The sequence below is a fragment of the Danio aesculapii genome, chromosome 21 (assembly GCF_903798145.1).
Source record: "Danio aesculapii chromosome 21, fDanAes4.1, whole genome shotgun sequence".
Classification (NCBI taxonomy): Eukaryota; Metazoa; Chordata; class Actinopteri; order Cypriniformes; family Danionidae; genus Danio; species Danio aesculapii.
Genome location: NC_079455.1, coordinates 18,921,100 through 18,948,110, shown reverse-complemented (window position 1 = coordinate 18,948,110; position 27,011 = coordinate 18,921,100). Strand labels below are relative to the sequence as shown.

The 27,011-nt window shown below is 35.7% G+C and overlaps 2 protein-coding genes across 3 annotated transcripts; one reads left to right on the top strand and one right to left on the bottom strand.

Annotated features, from left to right (window-relative positions):
* The first annotated feature begins 873 nt into the window (after positions 1-873).
* fkbp2 (FKBP prolyl isomerase 2) lies at positions 874-5,115 on the top strand. Its single transcript, XM_056446461.1, has 6 exons — positions 874-949; positions 1,350-1,512; positions 1,603-1,715; positions 3,527-3,573; positions 3,668-3,703; positions 4,723-5,115. Exons 2-6 carry the CDS (start codon positions 1,354-1,356, stop codon positions 4,782-4,784), a joined length of 417 nt encoding a protein of 138 aa, XP_056302436.1. The 5' UTR covers positions 874-949; positions 1,350-1,353; the 3' UTR covers positions 4,785-5,115.
* A 313-nt stretch (positions 5,116-5,428) lies between these two features.
* On the bottom strand, positions 5,429-18,969 carry ppp1r14ba (protein phosphatase 1, regulatory (inhibitor) subunit 14Ba). 2 transcript variants are annotated; one of them, XM_056446462.1, is made up of 5 exons: positions 18,808-18,969; positions 18,477-18,685; positions 12,173-12,256; positions 11,858-11,890; positions 5,429-6,048 (listed from the first exon to the last, which is right to left on the bottom strand). In XM_056446462.1, the coding sequence occupies exons 2-5, from the start codon at positions 18,666-18,668 to the stop codon at positions 5,965-5,967; spliced, it is 393 nt and encodes a 130-aa protein (XP_056302437.1). In that variant the 5' UTR covers positions 18,669-18,685; positions 18,808-18,969; the 3' UTR covers positions 5,429-5,964. The 2 variants fall into 2 exon arrangements, with proteins under 2 accessions (XP_056302437.1, XP_056302438.1); XM_056446463.1 differs by having other exon boundaries at positions 18,477-18,673.
* Between the last annotated feature and the right edge of the window lie 8,042 nt (positions 18,970-27,011).

Below are 27,011 nucleotides of genomic sequence, written 5' to 3'. Positions count from 1 at the left end.
ATTTAATGCATCAGGTTATGACAATTTTGGCAATATAATAATGAGATAACAACAAAGGGTGGGAAATGCATTCATATGTACAAATTTACCCAAATTATGCAATATTCAATTTTAATGGTTAATTAATCGTATTGGCTGTTATTGCATAATACTTTAATATATATTACAATATAATAACATGTTAGGAAAATTATTTCTACATGTCTAGCATTGAGATAAAACCTGTATTTTTCTCCGTAGAGGTGAAAACAAAGGCTATAGTAATGTAATACAATACATTGATGACTGAGTTATTAATTATGAATGACGTAAAAGAAAGCATTCCTCAGAGTTTTTCCTTTGTAAAACAAGATATTTTCATCAGTTTTATCTGCCATTGTATAAAGATAGTCTGGCTCTAATTGTTGATGAAAATTGGACAAAGGGTTTCCATCATTACTTTTTGATTATTATTGATATAATATGAGCACTTTTCCAGTATATAATAAATATACATTTAAAAAAAATACACACACACACAAAAATTACTCGCCTTACAAATTTTACGCCACATTTTCCCTCTTAATGTATGGCCTCAGTTTAGATGTCGAATGCGAAAAATTAAGTCAGCTATTCATGAGTAAATGGCGCCCTCGTGTGTCTCTGTTTTAGATCAGTGGTGCTCAGCACACAAAATAAAAGTCCCAATCCACCATGCCAGTATTTATTCAAAACTACATATAATATGTTATCGTTTCGTATAAGTGTAGATTTATTCATTATTATATACTTATTCGAGATTTCCATGTTTTAAAATACATGTAGTTTTTTAATTAATTTTTTTGACCAATTTAAACGTTGACTAAAATTTTGAAAGCTAGTAGAAGCCATCCAGGCCGCTAATGACGTGACGTAACTTCCTAAAGACCGACTCATTCTGAGATTCAGGAGGACATTATTCTTGTAAAGGGTAACTGCATTTAAATCTCTCAGTTATTCGCTGCAATAGATAAATATTTTATGTGCATTTCCTTAAATGCGGCCAAATTACAAAACACGACGCAGTAACGTTAAGCGAAAAATCCTAATAAGCATGCTTTAACACAAAGCCGAAGCCTTCATTAACTTCCTCTTAAATAAATCCAACCCGCCGCAAAGCTGTGAATATTAATAGACGCGTTTTGCCACTTAAAATGCTCATTAGATTCATTTATGCGTGTAAATTGTCATCTTGCTGGTAAAATAACCATTTATTACATCAATTTAAATGATAACGTGTACTTGTGTGTAGAGCCTGCCCATGCGTATAAATGTGCATTATTTAGTAGCTTTCCATGACTAATTTCTGTCATTTCTCTTTGCTTTAACAGAGCCATGAGGTTACATTTGCTATTAGCGGTCACTCTGGTGTCCATCCCCATGGCACTTGTACAGGGGGCCGAAAAGAAGAAGCTACAGATTGGAATCAAGAAAAGAGTGGACAACTGTCCCATTAAGTCTCGAAAGGGAGACGTGTTGAACATGCACTACACTGTATGTGTATGACTGCTCTCACCCAAGTATTATTCATTCCAGAAATGTCATATGTTTACTGTTTTTATTTTTATTTTTTAATATCTGCAGGGTAAACTGGAGGATGGGACAGAGTTTGACAGCAGTATACCGAGGAATCAGCCGTTTACCTTTACTCTCGGCACAGGACAAGTCATCAAGGGCTGGGATCAGGGTTTGTTGGGGTGAGCAGCAGCATTACTGCATTCGCACATGAGCTCAGATTATTTTTCACACATTAGTCTGGATTAGGATTTAAAGAGGTAAACCCTAGACTAAGAAGGGGAATTAGCAGATTAGATTTAAGATGGTGTGCCGATATATTAACCTTCATTGATGGTCTGCAAACAGGGTGCGAATTATACGTTGACGATCAGGGGCTCAAGTTTTTTTTGGTTATGTTTGATAATATGCCTCATCGAACCTAATTTAAATATTAATCCGATTACATATAATAAGCTTGATGAATAAATTATGTTTTCAGTGTTTTGAGGGATATTGAATGGTTCTCAATGACGTTTGTGATATTGAATAAATGGTGACAGGTTTGCTTTCCTGCACCTGTTAATGGATGACCACGAAAGACTGCATATATTTTTTATTTTACTGTTTAACTTCTATGTGTGTGGCAGTGATATAAATCATATGAATAAAGAATAAAATACACAGTGAATAAAATACAAACCATGCAACTAGTTTTACATACACCTACAAATGCCTTTTTAAAGAAACATGTTTTGTAAAGACTTATACTGTCTGTTTTTGCTCTAGATTTGCCGGTGTTGTGCAGAGAAACACACCCTGCCACAAAAAGGCTTAGCATTCTCAGTTTACATTTTATTTTAAAAATCAAAGGCCATAATTGATTAAAACGTAAAATGATATTTATTTTGATGGATAAAGCAATGACAAGACGTGAAACGCAGTTAACAAATAAATGTAAAATAATAATATTGACTGTAGTGTAGCCTAAAATTAGGCTTTTTGATGGATTTGAAACATTAAGGCTACATGGAATACGTAAAATTCTTTTTGCTCTTTTAAATTAAACCACACATTAAACAATTTACTTAGGCCCAATCCCAATTCTACGCCTTAGCCCTTCCCCTTACCCCTGCCTCTCGTTTTGTGCGTTCATGTAAAGGGGAAGGGGTGTCACTCGAATCCCCTGTCAGAAAAGTCTAGTTTCTGGGAATGGGCTTTTTACAGTGTCTGCTATAATGTTAATGTTGTTTTCGTGTGTATACATAGATGAATTATGATCTTATTGCCACATTAGATCGTTATGATAACATAATATATGCCTTCAGTGATTTCCTGAAGATAAATACCCAAAAAATAAAAGCAACTGGAATAACTACAGCAGTCGCGATGACATATAATGACGTGTGCAGTGGTGTCCCAATTCTTAGGGGTAAATTTTGAAGCCCTTTCACTTCACACTTGGTTTTAAGGGCCAAGGAGCAGGGGTAGGGGTACAAAAATAGAATTGGGATTGGGCCTTAATCTCATCTGTCTTATTAGTGTCATAACTCTTATTAAAAATATTTTTTAATCAATTTCAGTTAATAGATGTACATTTCAGAGGGGGTGCATTTTACGGCAGAGGTGCGCCTCCCAGCACAACACCAGTTTCAAACCAATGAATTAATATTTTTGGCGCAAATATGCTCTCACAATGGTATGAACCATTATAGGAGTCGTCAAATGTATACTGAAGTTATCTATTATTTTAATCATTAATGTTATTTAAGATGCAGAGCAAACTATTTCTTAATTATTGAAGGGCAGACCCCCATATATCTTGTTTTGATATGCTTCGGGGGGGAAGTAATTCGCACCCTGTCTGTAAATATATTTGGCATCAGTGTGCTTCTTAGGGTTCAAGTTTAGTATCTTATTTCTCTCATTAGTGATGTCCTGTCATATAATTGTCGTCTCGATTTATATATAAAAAAATATATATATTTTAGCATGTGATCTACTTGTCTCTTAGGATGTGTGAAGGTGAGAAGAGGAAACTAGTTATTCCCTCTGAGCTAGGTAAGTGTGTTATAGAAACTGAGCTTTTAAAACTGTTAAATATGAATGATTTACAGATCACATCTTGAGCATGTGACTGTTTTCTGAACCACAGGTTATGGCGACAGAGGAGCACCACCTAAAATTCCAGGTATGATAATACAGTTATTTGTTTTTAACATGCAATCTAATTTTAAAATGAGCTCATGCTATTTACCAAAAAATTAAGTCTGCTTTGAGATGTACAATGGGGTGACCATTTAGCTTGTCTTAAAGTTTTTTTATTAATTGTAAATAAATTTATTGTATAACTGTCTATTATAAACAATGTGTTCTATAACCAAAATGTCACAAAGTATCATTAATTTTAAAATAAATGATTTTATCCCCCCCCCACCAAATAACTTCTCTTTATTTAAAAGGCTGTTTTGTTTTGTCAAATAATTAGATGCTTGCAGAAATATCTTCCCTTTATATTGCAGAAGAATTAGAGGATTACTTTCATTCAAATATTATCAGTATTAATAAATAAAATATTATTTATAAAAGAATAAAATAACGACAAATTAAAGTGCCAGCATAATGTTTGCAAGATTAAGATTCTAATTAGTTTTATTAAAAACTGCTTTGTCACAATAATCACAGCGATACTTGCAGAAATATCTTGCCTTACATCAATAGGACAGTGATTTGACAATTGTAATTGTACAAATCTGGCCTTCTCGAAATAACTTTGAGATCTTCTGCTTGTGCCACTTCTTTTCAAAGAAGTCTAATGGCTGTGAATTACCCCTTAACAGTGTCTGGTATAACATGATGTTGTTTTCTTGTGTTTACATGAAAGAATCTGGAGACGGTGTAAGTGCACAGTACAGTTACGAGCTTATTGCCACATTACATCGATATGATAACATGATATTGTTGCCTTCGGTGATTCCTGAACATAAATACAAAAAAATATTGCAACTGGGATAACTACAGCAGTTGCCGTCATTAATTTCATATGAAATAAGAGATTGTGATGACATGTGCAGGTGTTGTAGTGGTGTCCCTTTTTTAGGGGTAAATTTTGAAGCCTGTTCACACTGTTTAAAGGAGAAGGGGTAGGGATACATAAATAGAATTGGGATTGTGCCAAACTCACCGTGCAAATTTGTGTTTTCCCACTAGGTGGCGCCACGCTTATCTTTGAAGTAGAGCTGCTGAACATCGAGAGAAGATCTGATTTATAGTGACAGAGCGGTGAGCCTGTCAGTCTTAAACACTTAAAATCAGTGTGTTTGCTGCAAGAGCAACGGCTGCAGCTGCTGTACTGGATGAACCTGCATAGTAAGTTCAGGTGTTACACAATCTGAATAAGTTTACTTGATTTTGTTTCCCTTTCAAGAAAAAAACACACGTTAAAACATGTATGTAGCACCATTCTTTATTTGAGAGCCTTACTACATGTATTTGGTTGTGAGAGTGCACAAAGTACAGGTTTTCTGCCATTCCAAAAAGTTCTGATCAGTAACACGCATATCTCAAATCTTAAAATTGAATAAATGTTTTATTTACAAAAGATATTCTGGCTTTGAGCTTGATTTCGCATTAACCTTGGCCTACACAGCTAAAGCATCATCATTCATAGCCTTCATCACAATTCAGCGTACTCTCCTTTATTGTAAAAATATCAGATGTAACAAATTGGCAAATCCACTCTATCAGTATTGCTGCTCTTCATCCTGAAAGAACTTCAATCTAGTTTAATTTTCTTCAGTCAAATGATTCCTAAAAGCAGTAGTACTAAGCACAGAACTGTCGTTTTTTTCTTCTTTTCTCTAAAAATGGTAGATTAAAAATGGCTTACAAAACACAAGATCACAATCCCCACCCCCCCCCCCCCTTCCCCTACCCAAAATACATCAACACGCTCCAAAAGCTGAATCCCCACATCTACAACTATTTGCTGGCCTGCAAAAAAAATCATTTCGCCTTTAAGACAGCTGATGTGAGAGACTGACCCAAACATAAAAGAGGGTGAAAAGAAATCAGCTTTGTTCTAATTTCCTACTTGATTACAGACAGACACATCAAGCCAAGTCACGTGGTTGGAAAATAAGAAGTGTATTAGTGAACAGTGAAACATCAACCATTCGACTCCTTGCCCTAAATCACAATGGGAGTTTTAGACTAAAGGGGGGGACACTAGCACACTCTCTACATGTAATATATGCTGAAACAGTACTAAGACGAAGTAAAAAGAGTTTGGGGTGGTCAACCTGTGGCTGAGATTGGCTTGGCTGGACTCGTATCGTTGATCTTCATTTGACAGACGCTGTGGTTTAGTGGTTGGGTCTGCATGCCTGCTTCGCTCCTCTGGGTTTGGAGTGACAGGTTGGTTTGGTGGTGTTTGGAGGAGCTGTGGTGAACTCATGGTGTCAGATCGCCTTTCTTCTGAGGGGTGCTGAGCTTCTGCATCCCCCGCACCTTCTCCAGCAGCGCCGCCACGAAATCCTGCAAGCGAACACTGTGTGTGAAGTATTAATGGGTAACAAGCATGTGTTTGTTCTAGATGTTTTGGTTTGGGATGCAATTATACTGAAGAAATACAGTTTGGTAAATCTAGCTTGAATAAAAATTTGTGAACAATTTCTAACACTTGATTTTTTTCAGAGATAATGTAATCTTCATTGTTAAAAAATGTACAGTGTTTTAATTGTGGCTTTACCATGCTAACAGAAGAGTGTTTTACAACACAACCAATTATTAGAGGAGAATGAAGACTATGATTAGAATGCCTGAAGGTTACACAGGAATTTTCAACACAGGTGTCAAACTCAAGTTCCTGGAGTGTGGCAGCTGTGCACAGTTTTGTTCCAACCCTAAATAAACACACCTGATCAAACTTAAGTCCTTCAGGCTTGTTTGAAACCTAAAGCTAAGTGTACTGAAGCAGGGTTGAAAGTAAATGTGCAGGGTTACAACCCTCCTGGACCTGAGTTTGACCCCTGGTTTAGAACATGCAAGACATCAGTCTTTACTGGTCTCTTTCTGGTCATCAGTAGTCTCTAACAGCCATTGCTAGTCTCTCAAACATCACTACCCTCATACCGGTCATCACCTGTCTCTCACTGGACATTGCTAGTCTCTCTTACAGTCATCGCTGGTCTCTCACAGACAACTAGTCTCTCAGTCATCGCTAGTCTCTCACAGACATAACTAGTCTCTCAATCATCAATAGTCTCTAACAGGACATTGCTAGTCTCTCAGAGTCATCACTAGTCTCTCACAGTCATCACTAGTCTCTCAGTCATCTAGTCTAACAGGACATCGCTAGTCTCTCACAGTCATAGCTCGTCTCACACAGTCATCACTAGTCTCTCACAGACATAACTAGTCTCTCAATCATCAATAGTCTCTAACAGGACATCGCTAGTCTTACAGTCATCACTAGTCTCACAGTCATCACTAGTCTCAGTCATCACTAGTCTAACAGGACATCGCTAGTCTCTCACAGACATAACTAGTCTCTCAGTCATCACTAGTCTCTAACAGGACATCGCTAGTCTCACAGTCTTCATTAGTCTCTAACAATCATCACTAGTCTCTCACAGTCATCACAAGTCTCTCAGTCATAACTAGTCTCTAACAGGACATTGCTAGTCTCTTACAGACAACTAGTCTCTCAGTCATCGGTAGTCTCTGACAGACATAACTAGTCTCTGTCAACAATAGTCTCTAACAGGACATCGCTCGTCTCACAGTCATCACTAGTCTCTCAGTCATCACTAGTCTAACAGGACATCGCTAGTCTCTCACAGACATAACTAGTCTCTCAGTCAACAATAGTCTCTAACAGGACATCGCTAGTCTCACAGTCATCACTAGTCTCTCAGTAATCACTAGTCTAACAGGACATCGCTAGTCTCTCACAGTCATCACTAGTCTCTCAGTCATCACTAGTCTAACAGGACATCGCTAGTCTCTCACAGACATAACTAGTCTCTCAGTCATCAATAGTCTCTAACAGGACATCGCTAGTCTCACAGTCATCACTAGTCTCTCACAGACATAACTAGTCTCTCAGTCATCGCTAGTCTCTCACAGACATAACTAGTCTCACAGTCATCACTAGTCTCTCAGTCATCACTAGTCTAACAGGACATCGCTAGTCTCTCACAGTCATCACTAGTCTCTCAGTCATCACTAGTCTAACAGGACATCGCTAGTCTCTCACAGACATAACTAGTCTCTCAGTCATCGCTAGTCTCTCACAGACATAACTAGTCTCACAGTCATCAATAGTCTCTAACAGGACATTGCTAGTCTCTCAGAGTCATCGCTAGTCTCTCACAGTCATCACTAGTCTCTCAGTCATCACTAGTCTAACAGGACATCGCTAGTCTCTCACAGACATAACTAGTCTCTCAGTCATCGCTAGTCTCTCACAGACATAACTAGTCTCTCAGTCATCAATAGTCTCTAACAGGACATCGCTAGTCTCACAGTCATCTCTAGTCTCTAACAGTCATCACTAGTCTCTTTCTGGTCATTGATAATCTCTTGGTCATCACTAGTCTCTCACAGCGTATCAATAGTTGCTCAGGTTGCTTTCACACTTGTTTTGATTGCTTAGTCTGAACCCAAGTTCTATTGTCCCCCCTTGCCAGCTTCTTGGTCTTTTTTTTTCTGAACCCTGGTAAGCTTGCATCATGAAACTGCTGTTGTGTGTACAGCTGTTGTTAGTGATGGCTGCAAATGCAAAGGTGCCAAAATGGAAAGATGCACGTACATCACGGTCGTTCTGCTTTGACTGAGTCTTTTGGTTTTGTTATCAAAATGTTTTTTTTTGTTACCAAAATACAAAGAGCCACTTGCATCTATCTGCCGCAAAGAATATTAAAAATGAAAACGTCACATGATGTCCACAGAAGTCGTACAAGGTAGGTGATGCATAGACATCCAAATAAATGTTATGAAAACTAAACTTTGTTGTACAGTTGGCGGTTCATTTCTCATTTCTTATTTTAAGAGTTCACACTTAGATCATGCTTGACGATATTAGCAGGTTTGGCATGCTGTCCGGGGAGAGAACCCTGAGCTCGGAGATAGATGAGTCTAAGGCTCCCGCCTGGTCAATGAGCATGTAAGGGGGTACGAGATCAGGTAGTTCTCGAAGCTCCCACAATTCGTTCGACCTATTCCTTGATTAACAATGACAATGAGCACTTGTGACTGATGCTATTATTTAATTCACCTATACTGCATCTCTTTGAACTGTGAGAGGAAACTGGAGTACCTGGGGGAAACCCACTCGAACACGGGGAGAACATGTAAATTTCACACAGAAATGCCAACTGGCCCAGCTAGGACTAAACCAGTGACCTCCTTGCTGTGAGGCACCAGTGATAGCCACTGAGCTGCCGTGTCGCCCAATCCTGGACTAAACTAGAAAAGAGAAGGGGAGGATCTTCCAAAACGAAGATAAGGCAGTAAAGTCAGGCAGGATATTTATGTTGAGTTTGGAATAATCCAATTGGCTAGCTAATGATTAATGATGGGGGACCAGCCATGATCAATCATATCATCGACTCCTCTCGAGATTAGTTTGTGAAACTTCACATGGTACAGTTGCATTCATATCAAAAGTGAACCATACCCCAGACCATGTCTTTCAGACAGACTTGTGTACAGTTTGTGGATGCACACAAGTTTTGAAGACCAATTTTACACAAGCTAAACGTACTGAACTCTGATGTCAAACAAACCTGGGTGCAGACCAAAAGTGCTAGTGTGAAAGCATCCTCTGTCATCACTAGTTTTTCACAGTTACAGTATCACTTGTCTCACAGGACATCACTAGTGTCTTACTGGTTATCACTAGTCTCTCACAGACTTCACAAATCTTTAACAGGCATCACTAGCTTCTCCCAGACATCACTAGCCTCTCGCAGGCATTACCAGTGTTGGGGAAAGTTACTTTTGAAAGTAATGCATTACAATATTGAGTTACTCCCTCTAGTTGCGTTACTTAGTAAATTTTTATGGTAAGTAATGCGTTATGTTACTTTTAAGTTACTTTTTATTACCTGGATTGATCTCTTTCAGAACTTTTTCTTTTTTAGTAGAGGAGTTCTGCAATAAACAATACACGGTATAACCCATACCTACATTTACCTTTAAAAAACACACAAAAAATGTTTATATTTTAGGGTAATGTTATCTGAGAACTTCCTGACCCCAGAGTTATACATGGCATGTATTGACCTTATTCTTCGCGTATGAGTGGGTGTAGCCATTGGAATCTTTTTGGCTTGAGACTTCTGGTCTCATTCACTTCCATTCATTTTTAGACGTTAAAAACTGCTTGTTATGCTGCTTGATGTTGCACACTGATATTTTCTTATAATATTATTATATTTTTTCTTTATAGTCATAAACACATTTGTTTGTATAGCAAGTTGTTTGACCATTTTCTGCTGTTTAGTATTTCTAGTAATTTCTGCCAAAGGCGACTGAATCGAAAGTTCCCAAACAATCGCAAAAAACGAGCGCACTTCCGCATTGAAGAATAAGGTCAATACAGAAAGTTTAAAGCAATGTGTTTGCTACTTTTGTACTATTTGTCTTAAATAAAATCAGTCCATTGAGACAATCCCCTTTTCTTTGATGCGTTCAAAATAACACATTCTCTTATTAACTACATTATTGTGACTGCTTTAATTTTAATTCAGCAATTTATTTTTTATTTAATTATTTTAAAAAGCTAATTAATTAAATTGAGTGTAATATTGTCATAGGTCAAATAAATAATTTTAAACAGGCCTTAATTTCCTTTTGTTTATATAAAGCTACCCAATAGTTCCAACACACATTCAATCACCAACAAATACATCTCAATTAAACTTATAAAAAACTCTGTTTATACTAATATCATTTTATTGATTGTTTATTTGACATGGACATCACAATTACACTGGACAAACCAAATGCATTTGTTTTGTGTTTTAGCAGACTTGCTCAACATCTGTCCAAGGAAGGCTTGATATAAAATGAAAGTCAAATAAGTACATAAACACAAAATTGATGTAAGGCAAAAGCAAAAAAAGTTTGCATGTGTACAACTAGGGTCTGCTTGATTTGACATATTATTTAAAATAGGTGACTAAAAAATTACTAATTAGAATTTGTTTCTTGATGGGGCAAGTAAATATTTTATTTTCTGCTGGGCCATTAAAAAAATCCTTAGGGTTTAACCCTATATACAGTTGAAGTCATAATTATTAGCCCCCCTGTTTATTTTTGTCCCCAATTTCTGTTTAACGGAGAGAAGACTTTTTCAACACATTTCTAAACATAATAATTTTAATAACTCATTTCTAATCACTGATTTATTTTATCTTTGCCATGATGGCAGTAAATAATATTTTACTAGATATTTTTCAAGACACTTCTACACAGCTTAAAGTGACATTTAAAGGCTTAACTAGGTTACCTAGGCAGGTTAGGGTAATTAGGCAAGTTATTGTATAATGATGGTTTGTTCTGTGGACTATCGGAAAAAAAATTAGCTTTAAGGGGCTAATAATTTTGACCTTAAAATGGATTCAGAAAAATTTAAAACTGCTTTTATTCTAGCCGAAATAAAACAAATAAAGTCTTTCTCCAGAAGAAAAATTATTATCAGACATACTGTAAAAATGTCCTTGCTCTGTTAAACATCATTTGGGAAATATTTTAAAAAGAAAACAAATTTTAAAGGGGGGCTAATAATTCTGACTTCAACTGTATGTCTGAAATTTCATTCCTGATGGTCTTAAAAAAGGTCTTAAGTCTTGAATTTGACTTGGTGAAACCTGCAGAAACCCTGAAACTAAACCTTTACCCATTACTTAAACAGTAATATTATTACGTAACTAATATTAATTTTAATGCGTTACCCCAACACTAGACATCACTAGTCTCTCGCAGACATCACTTCTCACAGGTCATAACTAGTTTTAATTAAGGTTCCATCACTTGTGTGCATTAACCCAGCTATTGTTTGAGTGGCAGAAAGACATCAGTAAAACAGTTTACAATGTAGCATTACATTTCTTTCATTCTCCACAGCTTGTTTCGTTTGCTAGAGAAAGAGTGTTTCATTTTGTTATTTTTTTGCGCCAAACTGTGACTGTTTGTGTACTACTAGAGCCCTAAGAATTATGGCAGAATAGTGTCATTAAATGAGGCATAATCGCATTGTAATGAGCGGCTGAGAATAACCCCACTGCCTGTAATGAAGGTAATTGCTAATGCTATTAATATTCAAAATGCCACTTACATCATTAGGCTTATAACAGTCGACCAGCAGCATCTGAAAAACAAAAATGGAAGCAAAATGAATGCCTTTCACACTAATCTGCGTGCTTTTTTCCAGCTGTGCACCAATGAAAGCAGAAAGCTGACGCAAAACGCTGAAATAAATCTCCTAGTGAAAATTCAGCCTTCAAAAAGAGCAAGGATTACTGTCAAACCACCTGCAGACGAGGGATACTACAGCACACTTCAGAAGCGTGAAGGGAGATGTTAATACTCTTAAAGGGAAGATATCTGAAGCCAGCAGAATCAAGTAAATGTGTTAAAGATCTGATTAGACCTTCACTCGAATGGCTCTCTCGACGTCGCTGGGCAAATCCAGAAGTTCATCCACATCTATTTCCAGCTCAGGCACCTCATCCTCCTGTAAAACACAGATGAGGGAGACATTAATGTGAGTGAGTGTGAATAATTCACAAGCCACAGACTGGCCATCAGATCGTGAACTATGCAGAGAGCTGGATGGTGAAATCAATCAGACAAACATCCCGGCTGATCTCATAGTTCAGGCAGCTGGCTGTATTTGTTCTACAGTATTTGTTCCGCTAAAATGTGGAAAATTGTACTTTTAGAGATATAACAGCTTGTCACTGTGGCATTGCCTTTAAAGAGACAACTTTGCACTATTATTTACCATTATTTGTACAATTTACACTTAAAAAAGTGCAAGGATATTTTGAAGAATGTCAGAAACCAGTGACATTCATAGTAAGAAAAAAGGATTTCCAACATTCTTCAAAATATCCTCTTTTGTGTTCAACAGAAGAAAGAAAATTAATCTAATGCACAGATTTATGAATCTGCCAGCACAAGCCCTGTCTATACATAAAGTGTATTAATAGCATGATAAGGGCATGCTTTTCCAGCTGACCGCACTGCAGGTGCACAGTTTTGGGTAAAGTTCATTTTAAAAGTAATATATTAAGATTTTGGGAAACACAGTGGCTCAGAGGTTAGCATTGTTACCTCACAGGAAGGTCACTGGTTTGAGTTCTGGCTGTGCCAGGTGGCCTTTCTGTGTGGAGTTTGCATGTTCTCCATGTGTTCGCATGGGTTTCCGATGCCCTGGTTTCCACTACAGTCCAAAGACATGCAGTGAAGGTGAATTCGATGAACTAAATTGGCCGAAGTGTGTATGGGTGATCCCAGTACTGGGTTGCGGCTAGAAGGGCATCCGCTGTGTAAAACATATGCTGAAATAGTTGGCAATTCAGAGACAAAGCTGAAGCAAAATGAATATCACAATTTTGAGTCACTTTTTTTATTTGAAAAGTAACTGAATGTTTTACTATTTAAGGAAGGTAATGTGAAGGTTTATTTTTACATTTATTTTTTAAAGATTAAGATAAGCATACAATTGCAATTGATTAGTTTTAAAAGTAACTTTACCCAACACTGCATTTGTAGGAGCTTAATGGATACAAAATATATGGGAGAGACAGAAAAAAAAAAAAAACATGTCTTAAGTTTTTCCCCTCTAAATGGGATTGCTGGATTTTGCACCCAAGTAGTTAATTATATATATTAATCACATAATGAATATATGCACACAAAAGAAATGGATTAAATGTCTAAAAACACACCCATAACAGAAACATTGATTAAATTGTTATAATTTTACTAAAAGTGTGTTTGAACACTGAAAACGAATGACTTCTGAGTCTGGTCTATTGCGTGTTGTTTTTCGAAAACTATGCAAAAGCAGCTTCCTAAAGCATGTTTTTAAAACTGTAAGCATTCAAAGTACTTCTCCAAAAAAAAAGAAAAAAACATGACAATGGCATACATTTCAAATCGACAAAGGAAGGCTTTACCTTAAACAATATCTTTAACCCATTTTAACATCTGTATTTACCTCAATTGTATTATAATCAATTTTTATTAGCGAGCCACAGTTTATCAGGTATGGCTATGGCTGATAAATTATTATTTTTTAGTGTTATTACTATTTTAATAAATTACTATACATTTTTTTTAAATGTTTTTTTTTTTTATCAAAATATTAATCTGACTAGAAGTGTCTGAGACTGCTCACAATGCTTTTAATGCGTACACCTAAACTCTCCCCTAACCCTACCCCTTACAGTGACGTGACGAGTGTCTATAATCTCATGTCTCAGTGTGCATGTGGAAGTCTGCAGCTAGATACTATTGATATTAGCTCTAGGAATGATAATGGTTACTCTTTGCGTTCGATTCCCATTGACCTGCATTGTAGTTTGGTCTAAATGGCAGAAGTCAAGGTGAACCAACACTGTTTAGGTGCCCACAGATGTTCCACAGAAGAGAGAGGAATACATTACAAAATTATTATTTTAGGTGAACTATCCCTTTAAAAGTGGTCATGAATGATTTTATTTTGTACTGTTATTTGAAGTTCATGTTTACTGTTATCAAGATTTTTACATTAAAAAAATATTTAAAGGTAAATGTTTTTAAGGCCCTCAACAGAACACTGCTTCTCAGACTGCATTTGATAAAACCTGTTAATGGACTTAACTTTACAGGATGATATTTTTAGTCCTATGACCACTTTTATGTAAAAAAGGTCATAGGAAATTTTAGTTTCTCAGTTCACACCGTTAAATGGTTCGTGGTAGTACCCTAAAGGGGTCATTTCATAAGTTAAAAAGTTGCCCTTTTAAAGGTACAACCCCAATGACAAGATGTTGTTTCCTCTCTGCACAACAGGATGGGCTGATCCTCATCTCCATGCACAATTTATTGTGTACGTTCGCTTGTAACAATAGCAATCTCCATTCACTTCCTGTCAGCTTACAAAGACAACATTGTGTGTCTATCCACACAATGCAGTCTGATAGTTTTTATGTTGAACCCCAGCATTCGCTTTTGCTGTGTAAAACCAGGGATTTTAATGTCTTATTGCGGCTAGTTTGCAGTCACGCTTCTTTTCAAAGATTCACTCTCATTTTGCTGTTTCCTGCAGTGCTATTAGGCTTCATTAGTGGGTTTATGTGTGCAGAGGGAAGACGGGGGAGGAAAACTGCCATGAAAGAAATTGTCAAGTTTTTCTTCAAGTATATGTGCCACTGCAGTCGCTGAGAAAGCAGGTCTGTTACGAAACCCTTCACACTGACCCATATTGCCTGATCACAGCTGACCAAAGCCTAAAATTAAAACACTTTCTCTCGCATCTATTACTTGAGCACAGTGAGATGAGAAAGGTCAATGCATTACCTTCATTTAGCATTTAAAGACTTGTGTAGCACTTAAAGAGAACTTAATGGGACTGAGAAATGTATGATATTTGCTCTTTGGAATAGTGGATTCTGATTGGCTGGTTACAGGCTCAATGATGTCCAATAAATGGTGCATATTAGTGCCTATACTATTAAATTGGCTGAAAGTGTTTATTTACAGACGTCATGTAGTATACCCTTATCAGTTTCATATCTTGACCTGTCACTGAATGCACATATATTAGAACTAATTACTATTAATATAATATATGTTCATTAAAATTCTGTCTTGTAGCTGTAAAAGTACTGACCCAAAAAAAACAACAACACAAGGATGCATACGACTGATAAAAGTGAGGGTTTTATAATGCAGTAAATTGTTTTAGATGAGTTTAAGGATTTTTAAAATAGCAAGCGAATATTAAGACACAAAACCATTTTCAATATTGTTAATAATAACAACAAGACTAATTTCTTGAGCATATCATATTAGAATGATTTCTGAAAGATCATGTTAAGCTGAAGACTGGAGTGATGATGCTGAAAATCCAACATTTCCGAGATTCTTAAAGGTCCCGTGAAGTGCCTTAAAAATGTGCATTTTTATTCAATGTTTGATGTTATTGAAACTGGGACGTATGGGAGGGTGGGACGTATAGTAGCTCCTCTCCTTTAAAAAAAAAAAAACAGCTAATAGAATTTTGTTTTTAATCACAGCTCTGACAGTGAGTGGGGTTGAGCTGAAGTTGATCAAATGAAAAGCAAATGAGAAGTGAAACTTAGAGCAAATCACGGCAATAGCAGATTCTACTTGACTAGTGTATCAGTATTGAACTCCACTGTTCACTGTTATGTTTTTATTGCAATAAGTTATAATTTTAAAAGTTACACTGCATTAGTTAATACAATTTTAAGTCATTTTTATATATTAAATAAATTAAATAGGAAATTACCCATGGCAACTTTAATGTAATACAGGTATATTTACCTTCGGTCCACAGCTCATAATATTTTGATTTGGCCCTTTATCTGAAAATGTTGGGCACCCCTGATTTAGACGGAAGTGACAAACTGCAAGCTTTACATGTTTATATTGGTTTTATATCTTCTAAACATGAATTTTGCCACTGTTTTGGAGCACACCAACATACAGATGTCCATAAAAATAACAGACTGAAACTAACATCTAATTTTTTTTAATTTTAATTTCATGGGACCTTTAAATATTTTAAATGACAACATTTTAACTTCTATCAACATATTCCACATTATTATTCTATTTAGCTGTATTTATATTTATAAAAATTAAACTTTATTAAAGACAGCATTAATTAACACTACTGACACCTTAACATTTGAATGTTTCAAGTCAGTTCATTTATATATATATATATATATATATATATATATATATATATATATATATATATATATATATATATATATATATATAAATAAATAGAGATATACAAAACTGCATATGGGTTATATGCATTGGGATCTTGATTACCTGATTTTGTGATAGAGATCCACGTAGTAGGCATTGGACAATAACCGGTTTCAAGGTTTACCACGGTTTAGAAAAGTCAAGGTTTTAAACCCACAAAGTTTTCTGTTATAACGTTCCTAAGATGTATATGTTTTTTATGTGTGTGTGTGTGTGTGTGTGTGTTTTAAACGTGTTATAAAGAAGTCTGGGTTTTTGAAACTAATGAAGAGAGCAGAAGTCAGCGATTCATTAGAATTATTTATCCTGCCATGTTTACTGTTCCAAAATATTATAAATGTTTTCTAAAATAAAATGTATTTTGTTTAATGGAGGGAAAAGTTTTGTTAAGCAGACATTTTAAAATAACTTATTTTAGAGCAGTAATCACAATACTGTGAAACCGCTATATTTTTATCCAAGGTTATCATACCATCAGAAACCTATACCGGCACATGCCTACCATGTAGTTTTTCTTTCCCTGCTCTATGCTCAAAGAGTAAATGTACAAATCTGACTATATAACTAGCTATTAAAGCTATTACAGCTATGCTATAACTAGATATATTCTAACACACAATATTTTCAGTGCTGTTAGAAAGATTGAAAAGTCACAGATCTAATCAAAAGCACGTTTTAACCAACCTTTGTCCACTACTCTGAAAAGAAGTTACAACAGTAAACCATTTAAATTAGGTTATGTAATTTGTCACAGTGCATCGTTGTCCTCTTAGGTACAAACATTTATCTTCAGTTTTGTTTTTTTGCTGAGGGCTGTTGTGATTTCAGATCTGCATTCTGAGCATCAGCATAATTGGACCAAACATGCAATATAATGGAGGAATTCTGCTGTCAGGCCACATTAATGTACGCATAACCTGTGGGATTCAGATGACATTTCACAGGTTTGACTATGCATACTTCTATTTTCTTCTTCCTCCTTAATATTCAAATGTCACCATACTGTGTAGGGCTATAATCTGACATCAGAAACCATTTGTCAGTGGAAAACTTATCACAAGTCAGCAGGCTCTCAAACAAATCCAACGGATTCAGTATGTCAATCAGACAAAGCGAGATTTTAGCTCAGGATGAGGCCTACCGCTGGGCTGAAGAGAGCATTCAGGGGAAAGAAAAATCACATTTTTAAGAGCTGCCTAGTTTTACACCACATATAATCTAGGTCAGTTATATTAGCCCTGGAGGTTAAGTCAAGCTCAGAGTGAAGCATGCTTTGCATGTCTGAACAGATGACATCATCACAATGGCTAAAAGGGTGATTCCAAACATCCCAGGGGTCTGAAACTAAGAAATAATAAAATCCACCCTGACCTACTGTATATGTATGCATATGGAATAGACATAACAACCCCATTCAGTGACATCTTGGGATTTGTGCACGTGTAGATTTAAAAATATTAGGATTGGAATCCATGTCTTTGTTCCTGCAACTAGAGCTCCATCCTCTTTTAAAGCTGTCACATTAATAAACGAGGCAAGCCCAAGTTTCAATGAAATATGAATGGATTCGTTATGGTTAAAGACTGCATTATGAATATATGTCTATTTTTTGGCCTCGCAGCACCTGTCCAGAAGACTCACCTTTGTTTTATGGCTTTGTCTGTTAGTTCGGTCATGCCACGCCCTTCCATGTGCAAACGCATAACCATAAAATCAGCATCGATTAAAAGTCAAGACAAATAAAATCAAATAAATAAAAGATGACATGCTGGTGTTAATAGGCAAGCTATTTATTAGTCAACTATAGCGCTAAACGGACAAGACAAATGGAGCGTGAGGAATACCGGTGCACGAGTGCTGCTGGAAAGAAAGAGCTGTCATTCCTGGCAACAAAGGATTGCAGGTTTTCAAAGCAGTGACAGTGTTTTGTGTCCTACCTCGCAGTCGTATAGATTCATTAACTGGCTAACTATCCACTCTTCCAAATTCAGCCTCCTCCTCAGCTCTTTTCTGTCATATTTTACGGTCACTCGTCCTTGCTTCTGTGGCACTTCTTCTTCGGTACCGGGAGGTGTTTGAAAATAGACCCGGGGTTGAGGTGTCGTTTCCGGACTCGTTACCGCTGCCATTGTCCCTAATAAAAAAGCTGAGGTGGATTTAATGGCTTGATTAATAAGAGCATCAATTCTAAAGACAGCTGGTCATGTGCACATCCATTGCATGTTGCAGAAAAAAAGTACAAGGCCCCTTTTCTTAAATGGAACAGACCTTTAGTTTGCAAGGAGTCCGCCACGGTAGACTGAGATCAGGCATACAAAGAGCTTAGAAAACTGAGGAATTCATTAAACTAATTGTGTGGCCGCGGTTTATCAAAGTCCATCTTCCCCAAATCGCTCCATCAATTGTCACAGAACAGCTTGTGGGCGCCGCCAAGTGTCCGTGCTCAAATACTAGGGATGCCGCGCATGAATTGTTCGTCCGAGTCGGATCTTTTAAGTGGATCAGTTAAAGGGGTTCACTAAAATGACTCAGTGTAGCAAGCTCGCGAATGAAAGCTTGTTTCTGGATCTTATTTTCACACAGGTCTCACTTTTTAAAAAAAAGTTTTGCCACAAACAAATAAATACATTTTCAAGTTTAAATTTCACACTTTTGATAAAGGGTCTAAGCCAGAGGAAAATGTATGAATGAAAGTCACACTTTTGACTTTATCTCTAAGAATTGCATCTCTAAAAACCTCAGCACTCATAAATTTGCTTGATGTAAACAGGAAACTTACATCTGATCATTTTTTTCCCATAATTCCACACTTCATTTTACCGGCTGAATGAGTGCATCATCCGCGTAATTAAAGTGCACTTATTATGTTTAGTGTTTTCAGTGTGAACGCACTACTTACACTATTTATACTACAAAAGGGAGGAGAATAGTGCATAAGTATGCGATTTGGGACGCTGCTATTGATCTAAAGTAATGAAGAATCATTTGAATGTTGGACTAAAATGAAGCCATGAGTTGATGTCCAACGACCAGTGATTGACATATTAGAATTAAAACCTATAACAGCAATCTTCTATAATTGTGACTTAATTGGAGGATGTGTCAATATCACAAAAGAACGGCATTTGAATCGCTATTTTGAAAAGAACTGTTCAAACCGATTCGCGAAAGAGTCGGACTCCATCAGTAGCATCACCACTACTGATATTTCGCCTAGGTTTTTATGTAGCTGTGCCTGGGGTTCTAAGAGTTGATAAATTAATTAATTAATTAATATCGGTTTACAAGAAGTCACATATAATCATAGCAGGCACAGTTGTCTTATTTTTATTATTTTATATATATAACTTAATAATAGATACTGTCTGCGACCCCCCTTTTCCCTTATGTGGACTCTTCCATCTAAATCAAATATCCTCCGCTCTCTCACATACAGTGCATTGCGCCTGTGCAAACCAAGTGACCCTCCGACTGTCTCATTTCATCGTAAAATCATCCAGCGTTATGTAATTTATTCAACCACAATTGGTTCATTCACTTCAGTAAATAGCCATCATTTCTGCATCAGCTGAATTTGAATGGTTCAACAGCCCTCGGGCAATTTGATTGTCCATTTAGAATGTTCTTTTATAACTATTTTATTATTATGTTTATTTGATTGGGTTATATTTTACTGTTATGGTCATGCAAGGCTACTCCTTTTTGACGTTAAGTACCATAGTAACAGTGTTTAGTGAAGTAAAGATACTTCCAAATATTATAAATGTATAAAATTATGTTTATAAATTTGAAAATACTTAAGGGCATGGTAAAATGTTTCATTACTAACATTTCTAACGTTGTAAATCACAATATCATTTCTTTTTGATAAATGTTTTGAAGGGTCGAACTGTGCAGTGAAATTAGCAGGCTGTGATTGTGTTTTGCCCCATTTTTTTTCTCTTTTTTTTTGTCTAAATTAAACATGAGAGTTTTAAAAATGATTATAAGGATTTCAATATATCAGTATACCTTTTCATTATAGTGGAAATCTAGAAGATAAACAATGGGACTAAAATTGTCTGATGACCCCTCCTTTTTTTCTTTATGTGATCTCTTTCATCTAGATCAAATGCAATCAATATTTCAATGGCTCGGTATGCCTTTGCATTATAGTGAAAATCTAAAAGATAAACAATCGTTCTTAAAGCTGAAATGTGCAAAATTTTTGGTGAAGTAATTTAATTTTACATCAATGTTTTTTTTTAGCTGCTTTTTGCTTATTTGTTGTTTAAATTATCTTCAGATAGTGGTAAATGTTTTAAAGTGTAAAATTATGAAATATTCTAAACGATTCTATATTTTTAATTGTGGCTGGTGTCATTCCAACTATTGTGTTGGATAATAATCAATAATTATAGGCCGTACACAACCTCTGATGACTTCTTGCTTTCTGAGCAAAGAGATAAAAGTAAAAGTCCTACATTTTCAACACTGAACACATATTTGCAAAATATCCTTTCTAAATGCACAATGGTGTCAGGATGGTATAAGCTGATTTTGAGAGCGGTTAAACTTTTTCATTTACTTTTATGTGGCTCCACTTTGCTAACTATTATATTTAAATTAATCATCTGATACAATATAATTATTGTGTATTTTGTTGTACATTAAAAAAAATTAAATACATTTAATAATGCATCAGTACACACTATTAACCCTATTCAAAGCTTGAGTTATTTTAATATGATTTTACTGTCATATGATCTTATGACAAAAATCTGAAATAGACCTCCACAAATTGGAGTTTACTGTTTTTTAGTGAAAGGAAAGTCACCTATGCTCACTAAAACTTGATTTGATTACAGTTAAATATAAATGAATATTGTCAGATATCACAAATTAAAATAATAGTTTTGTTATAAAGCTGAATGCAATTCATTCCAGTGATGTAAAGCCCAACTTTCATTGTAACATATTGATTTTCTGTTCAATATTTCTTATTGAAAACAGTTGTGCTGCTCAAATGTTTTGTAAACACTCAACATATATAAGTACACCCCTCACAAATCTATCTTTTAAATTCATATTTTTAACAGGAAGCTATACAATATTATATTTGTGCATATACATTAGATTAGTCAGTACTGAAGCCAGCAAATCTTAAAAAAACTTATGATAATGGTCCAAAAACTAGTACACCAGAATTTATATGTTATAGAAAAATATTAAATACAAATTTTAAAAAGAGGAAAAATCAAGAGAAGCAAAAATAAATAAATAATAAAAAAATAGTGCAATGTAGTTGAAATTTTGTAGGTTGTAAGTAATTTTTTTTATATTTTGCTTGAATTTAATTGTATTATCTTTCAATTTCTAAATATGTTTAATGACTAAAATATTATTTAATACATATATCTGTTTAATAAGGCTGTTTTGTTTAAATGCACCAATACATTGCCTATATTCACTGAGAAAAGGATAAAAATTTTCAGCAATCTTTTAAATGAATATTTTCTATAATATGCTATACAATATTATATTTGTGAATATACATTAGTTAAGTCAGTACTGAAGCCAATCATGGAGCTAATCTAACAAAATAACTTACAACAACAGTACAAAAATGTGTACACCCAAATGTAAATGTTGGGGGAAAATATCGAATAAAATTTTAAAAAGAGGAAAAATAAAGAGAAACAAAAATATGTCAAAATTAGCTGATATTGTGTAGTTTGTAATTTTTTATACAAATATATCTCTAAATCTGTTTTGTTCAAATGCACTGAAATATATTACCAATATTCACTAAGAAATGGATAAAAATATTATTTTCAAAATGGGGTGTTTGCATTAATGGCGAGCACTGAATAAATAAATATTTACAGAGTAATGTTAAACAGAGCAAGGACATTTTCACAGTATTTCATTTTTATATTCTGGAGTATGTCTTATTTCTTTTAGTTTGGAAATTTAAAAAAGTAAAATAAATTTTAACGTCAATATTATTGGCCCCCTTAAGATTTTTTTCCCTTGACTGGCAAAAGAACAAACCACTGTTGTCCAATAAAATGCCTAATTAACAACTTGCCTAAACTAATAAATCAAGTCGTTAAGCCTTTAAATGGCACTTTAAGCACAATAGTATACCTTGCAAAATAACTAGTGATATATTATGTTCTGTCATCATGGCAAAGGCAAAACTAATTAGTTATTAGAAATTATTATGTTAAACAAAAATGTGTTGAAAGAAATCTTTCCATTAAACAGCACATGGGAAATATTTTAAAGGGGATTCAATATTCACATGAGGGCTAATAATTTTGACTATGATATTTGAGCATTTATTGAAATTCTATCTATCTATCTATCTATCTATCTATCTATCTATCTATCTATCTATCTATCTATCTATCTATCTATCTATCTATCTATCTATCTATCTATCTATCTATCTATATATACATATATACATATATACATATATATATATATATATATATATATATATATATAATTTATTTATTTTTTTAATTTATTAATTTATTTATTATTTGTAATGTCTTGATATTCAAATTTAATCAACAAAAGTACTTTATTTAAAAAAACAAATAAATACTGAGCTCAAGTTCTTGAATGGTAACACTAGATGGCAGCCTGCGATCACTTTATTTCAGTGAAGGGTGTCGAGCGATTCACAATGCTGAGAATGAGCATTATGTAATGCATATCTTTTGTTTGGAATTGTAGCTATTTATTTTACAAACGAGAAAGCCATTTGACCAATATGTCATTCACAGATGAATAAATGTAACAAGAAAACCATCATGCATATGCAGATTAAGAACAACACGATCAATTTAAAAACTCCAAATGCATTTAAACTTATTTGCAATGAATGTCATACAAAATATCCACCCAGAATCATCAGCTTGGATTTCACTTGAGCCTCTGCTTACAGAACATATTTAACAACTGTAAGAAGCAAACGCACAAAGTAGTGGCTAGATCCTCTGTAGACTCAAATGCTGTTAATCAGTTTTTACATTTCCTCTGATTTGCTGCTTCCAGGACAGACCCCGTATGAAATTGCTGCCAAAGAGGCAGTTATCCTTCTTTTTTAATGCAGCATGTAATTGGTTCAGTGGCCCTTGAGGGCCACACAGCAACTCTGGATTATGAGCTCTGGGTTCTGTGGGCCTCAATCACACCCGCTCCTCTACATGCCACAGCGACAACAAAACCAACCAAAACCAACATGTTGCCTTCTCCAAACCACTTGGGATTATAATGGAGCTTAATGTTAGTGTTTGAGATGAAAGAGCCCTTCCAAACAATCCAACCGCAACGTGAAATGTTGCATAACCACTTGCCATTGGCTCGTTGGCTTAAAGTATTGGATAGCGTTCAAATCGAGCCTTCAGTTCCCCCTCTATATTTACCCTCAGCGAGTCTGAGCTGTTGGGAGGGGAATGATGTGAAATCTTCCACCACAGTGTGTCTTTTGTCCTTCAGCTCATCTGTTTCGATAGCCATGTTTCCTTCCTTTGAGGATCTTTTGGTCATGGAGTCCACTATAACAGCATTATGTGTGAAGTTTTTCAAGACATTCGTGTTAAGGTCTGACTAAAATTAGCCTGCAGCTTCTACCCTGCAGGAATGCCTTAAAGCTGAAAGTGAAAGTTTGTGGTTAATTAATAAAAACAAAAAAAACAGGAAATAACTGCAGAAGTCCAGTGCTGTACACATCAAGAGAAAAAAGCCTTTACATTTTTGAAGTTCCGTAAAAATTAGAGAAAATAATTTTGCTTAAGTTCAATGCTTTCAAAGGTTGCCCAGCAGGCACACAACATCATAAGATGTTAATATTAGGTTAGATTTAGGTCATGATGTCAGGGGACCAAATTTCAACGTCTTAAATTATTTTGACGTCCAATGAAAACATCAAATGACATTGATATTTGGTTGATTTTAGGTTGAGAAAGTGACCAAAATCCAACGTCGAGCTAACATCTTAAACCAACATCATATTGACATCAAATACTGACATTTATTTGTCAGGTATGGCAACCAAAATCCACCGTCTGATAGACGTCATAGTGGTAACGTTGATATTTGGTTGATTTGGTAGACGTTGATATTTGATTGATTTTACATTAGACATTGACGTCAGCCTGAAGTTAAGTTCTGAAGTCAACCCGATTTTCATTTCCAAACAAAATGTAACGTGCCCACAACATTGGGATACAACGTCAATCTGACATCATGTTGATGTCCTTTGTCTGCTGGGTATGAACATAAAAGTGACTAACTTTATATACAAATTTAATAAAGAGGCAGCTAAAGACTGGAGCCTCTAGATCAGGGGTGCCCAATACATCGATCGCGATCTACTGGTTGATCGCAAATTTAGCATGGGTGGATCGCATGACAGAAAAAAAATTAAATGTCAGCCTATCACCCATGCTCACAGAAATTTGTTGCTTGATTGACATACAGGGGAGCCAGTCTGATAACTGACTTTTTCTGAAAAGCACTATCAAAATGAAAACGGAGGAATTCTGAAATCTTGAAAACTGCCCGCTGAACTTGCAATTGATTGAACTACATATTTCAAATCAGCAACAAAATCTGAAGTGACCTGCCCCATTACTGTTGATACTTAAGCACTAATTACATAAAAAAAACATGTCATTTCCCGTTTGCTTCAGCTGCTGCGTATGCGCAAAAATTGGCACATAATAACAGAGACAAAACCTGAGCAAAGACCGGAGAACGACACATGAAGGACACAACATGTGATGTTTTTTCTTCTGTCAAAACCAATGTAGGCGCAAACAAGTGTATCTCTACATACCCCTCCCCCACAGAGCCGTGTGGCTATAAAGACTGATGTTTGGATATTTCGACTGGAAGGCGGGACTTCCTTCTCTGTGGCAGCCATACTCAGCATTGCATTTTCCCCATTCATAATAATGTGAGTCTTTGGGTTCAGTACTCACCATCTGGCCTCCATTATACTCAACATTGTAAATCTCTCTCCCATCCTGGTCACGGCACCAAATATAACACTTCTGATATGACAAACACCTGCAAGCTTTAAGGAGGGCTAGAGCTGGCAACTCTGGCATGGGAGGCGGGACCAGAGGGGTCTCAAGAGACTAGATGCTGCTGTCTTTAGCCTTTTCCTTAGAGTATTCGCAGAATCTTCAGATCAAAGCAGATCAGACGGGAAGGTCATATCAGAGGGGTTACACATACGTACCTTTCATTTTTTTTAAATACAGCACAGACAAAAATAGACCTAAAATCACTTAACAAAACTTACTTGGTGGTGGTGATGGTGGTAGTGGTAGCAGTAGCAGTAGCAGCAGTAGTGGTAATAGTAGTAGCAGTATATTTATATAGCACATTTTTACAACACAGCACTGCCAAAGTGCTGAAAACAATTACTACTAATTAAAATAAAAAATCACACAGCTAAAATGTTAAAGAACGAAGATGCAATTTTAGAAGGTTTTTAAAAACAAGTAAAGTTGGAGAGTGTCTAATTTGAGGTGGAAGCTTATTCCAGGATTTTGGAGCGATAACAGTGAAAGCCTGATCCCCTCCTGCTTACACCGGGTCCTTGGTACAGACAGAAAAAACTGATCTGATGACCTTAATGACCTACCGGGACTGTATACGTGTAGGAGATCTGATAAATAAGGAGGTGCCAGATCATTTAAGGATTTATAAACAACTGGTTTGCAGCTGATTTACTAGCATTTTGCAGCCTTTTCCAACCTCACAACAAAGATTTGTTTATCATCTCACTTGTTTATTAATAAGTAAAATGGTCTGTTCTTCAAATGTTGGGTTATTTACATGAGTCTGAAATGTGAAAATATGAGGTCTCAAATGTCACTAACTTGTGGCTAAACATCTGATGCATACTGTATGACACGTTTCTGGAAAAACTTCAGCAAATTTGAAAATTTCCTTTGGTTTAAATATAAAGGATTTCTGAGAGTCGAATGTGACGCAATCTTAACCAGTTCTGGATGAAAGCAATTTTGATGTTTACATCAATGACACAAAAATAAGGACTAAATGTTTTTTGTTGACACATCTTTTCAATTATTGATGCTCTGTTGTAAGATATTTGTGAATGAATAAAGGCTTATTGTGTGGACTTTTCCACACCCCTAAGCATGATGCGGCACAAAATGAAACATGTTTGGTTGGTTAACCTGTCAACCTTATAGCATTGTAGGCAGTTCTTGACCATTCAAAGCAGCCAAGGTACCCAGATCTTCAGCCATCAGTCTGAGGTCTGGCTACACAAGACTTGGTCAGGTCAGACACATACAGTTGAAGTCAGAATTATTAGCCCCCCTTTGAACTTTTTTTTCTTTTTAAAATATATCCCAAGTGATGTTTAACAGGGTGTTGCAGTGGCGCAGTAGGTAGTGCTGTCGCCTCACAGCAAGAAGGTTGCTAGTTCGAGGCTG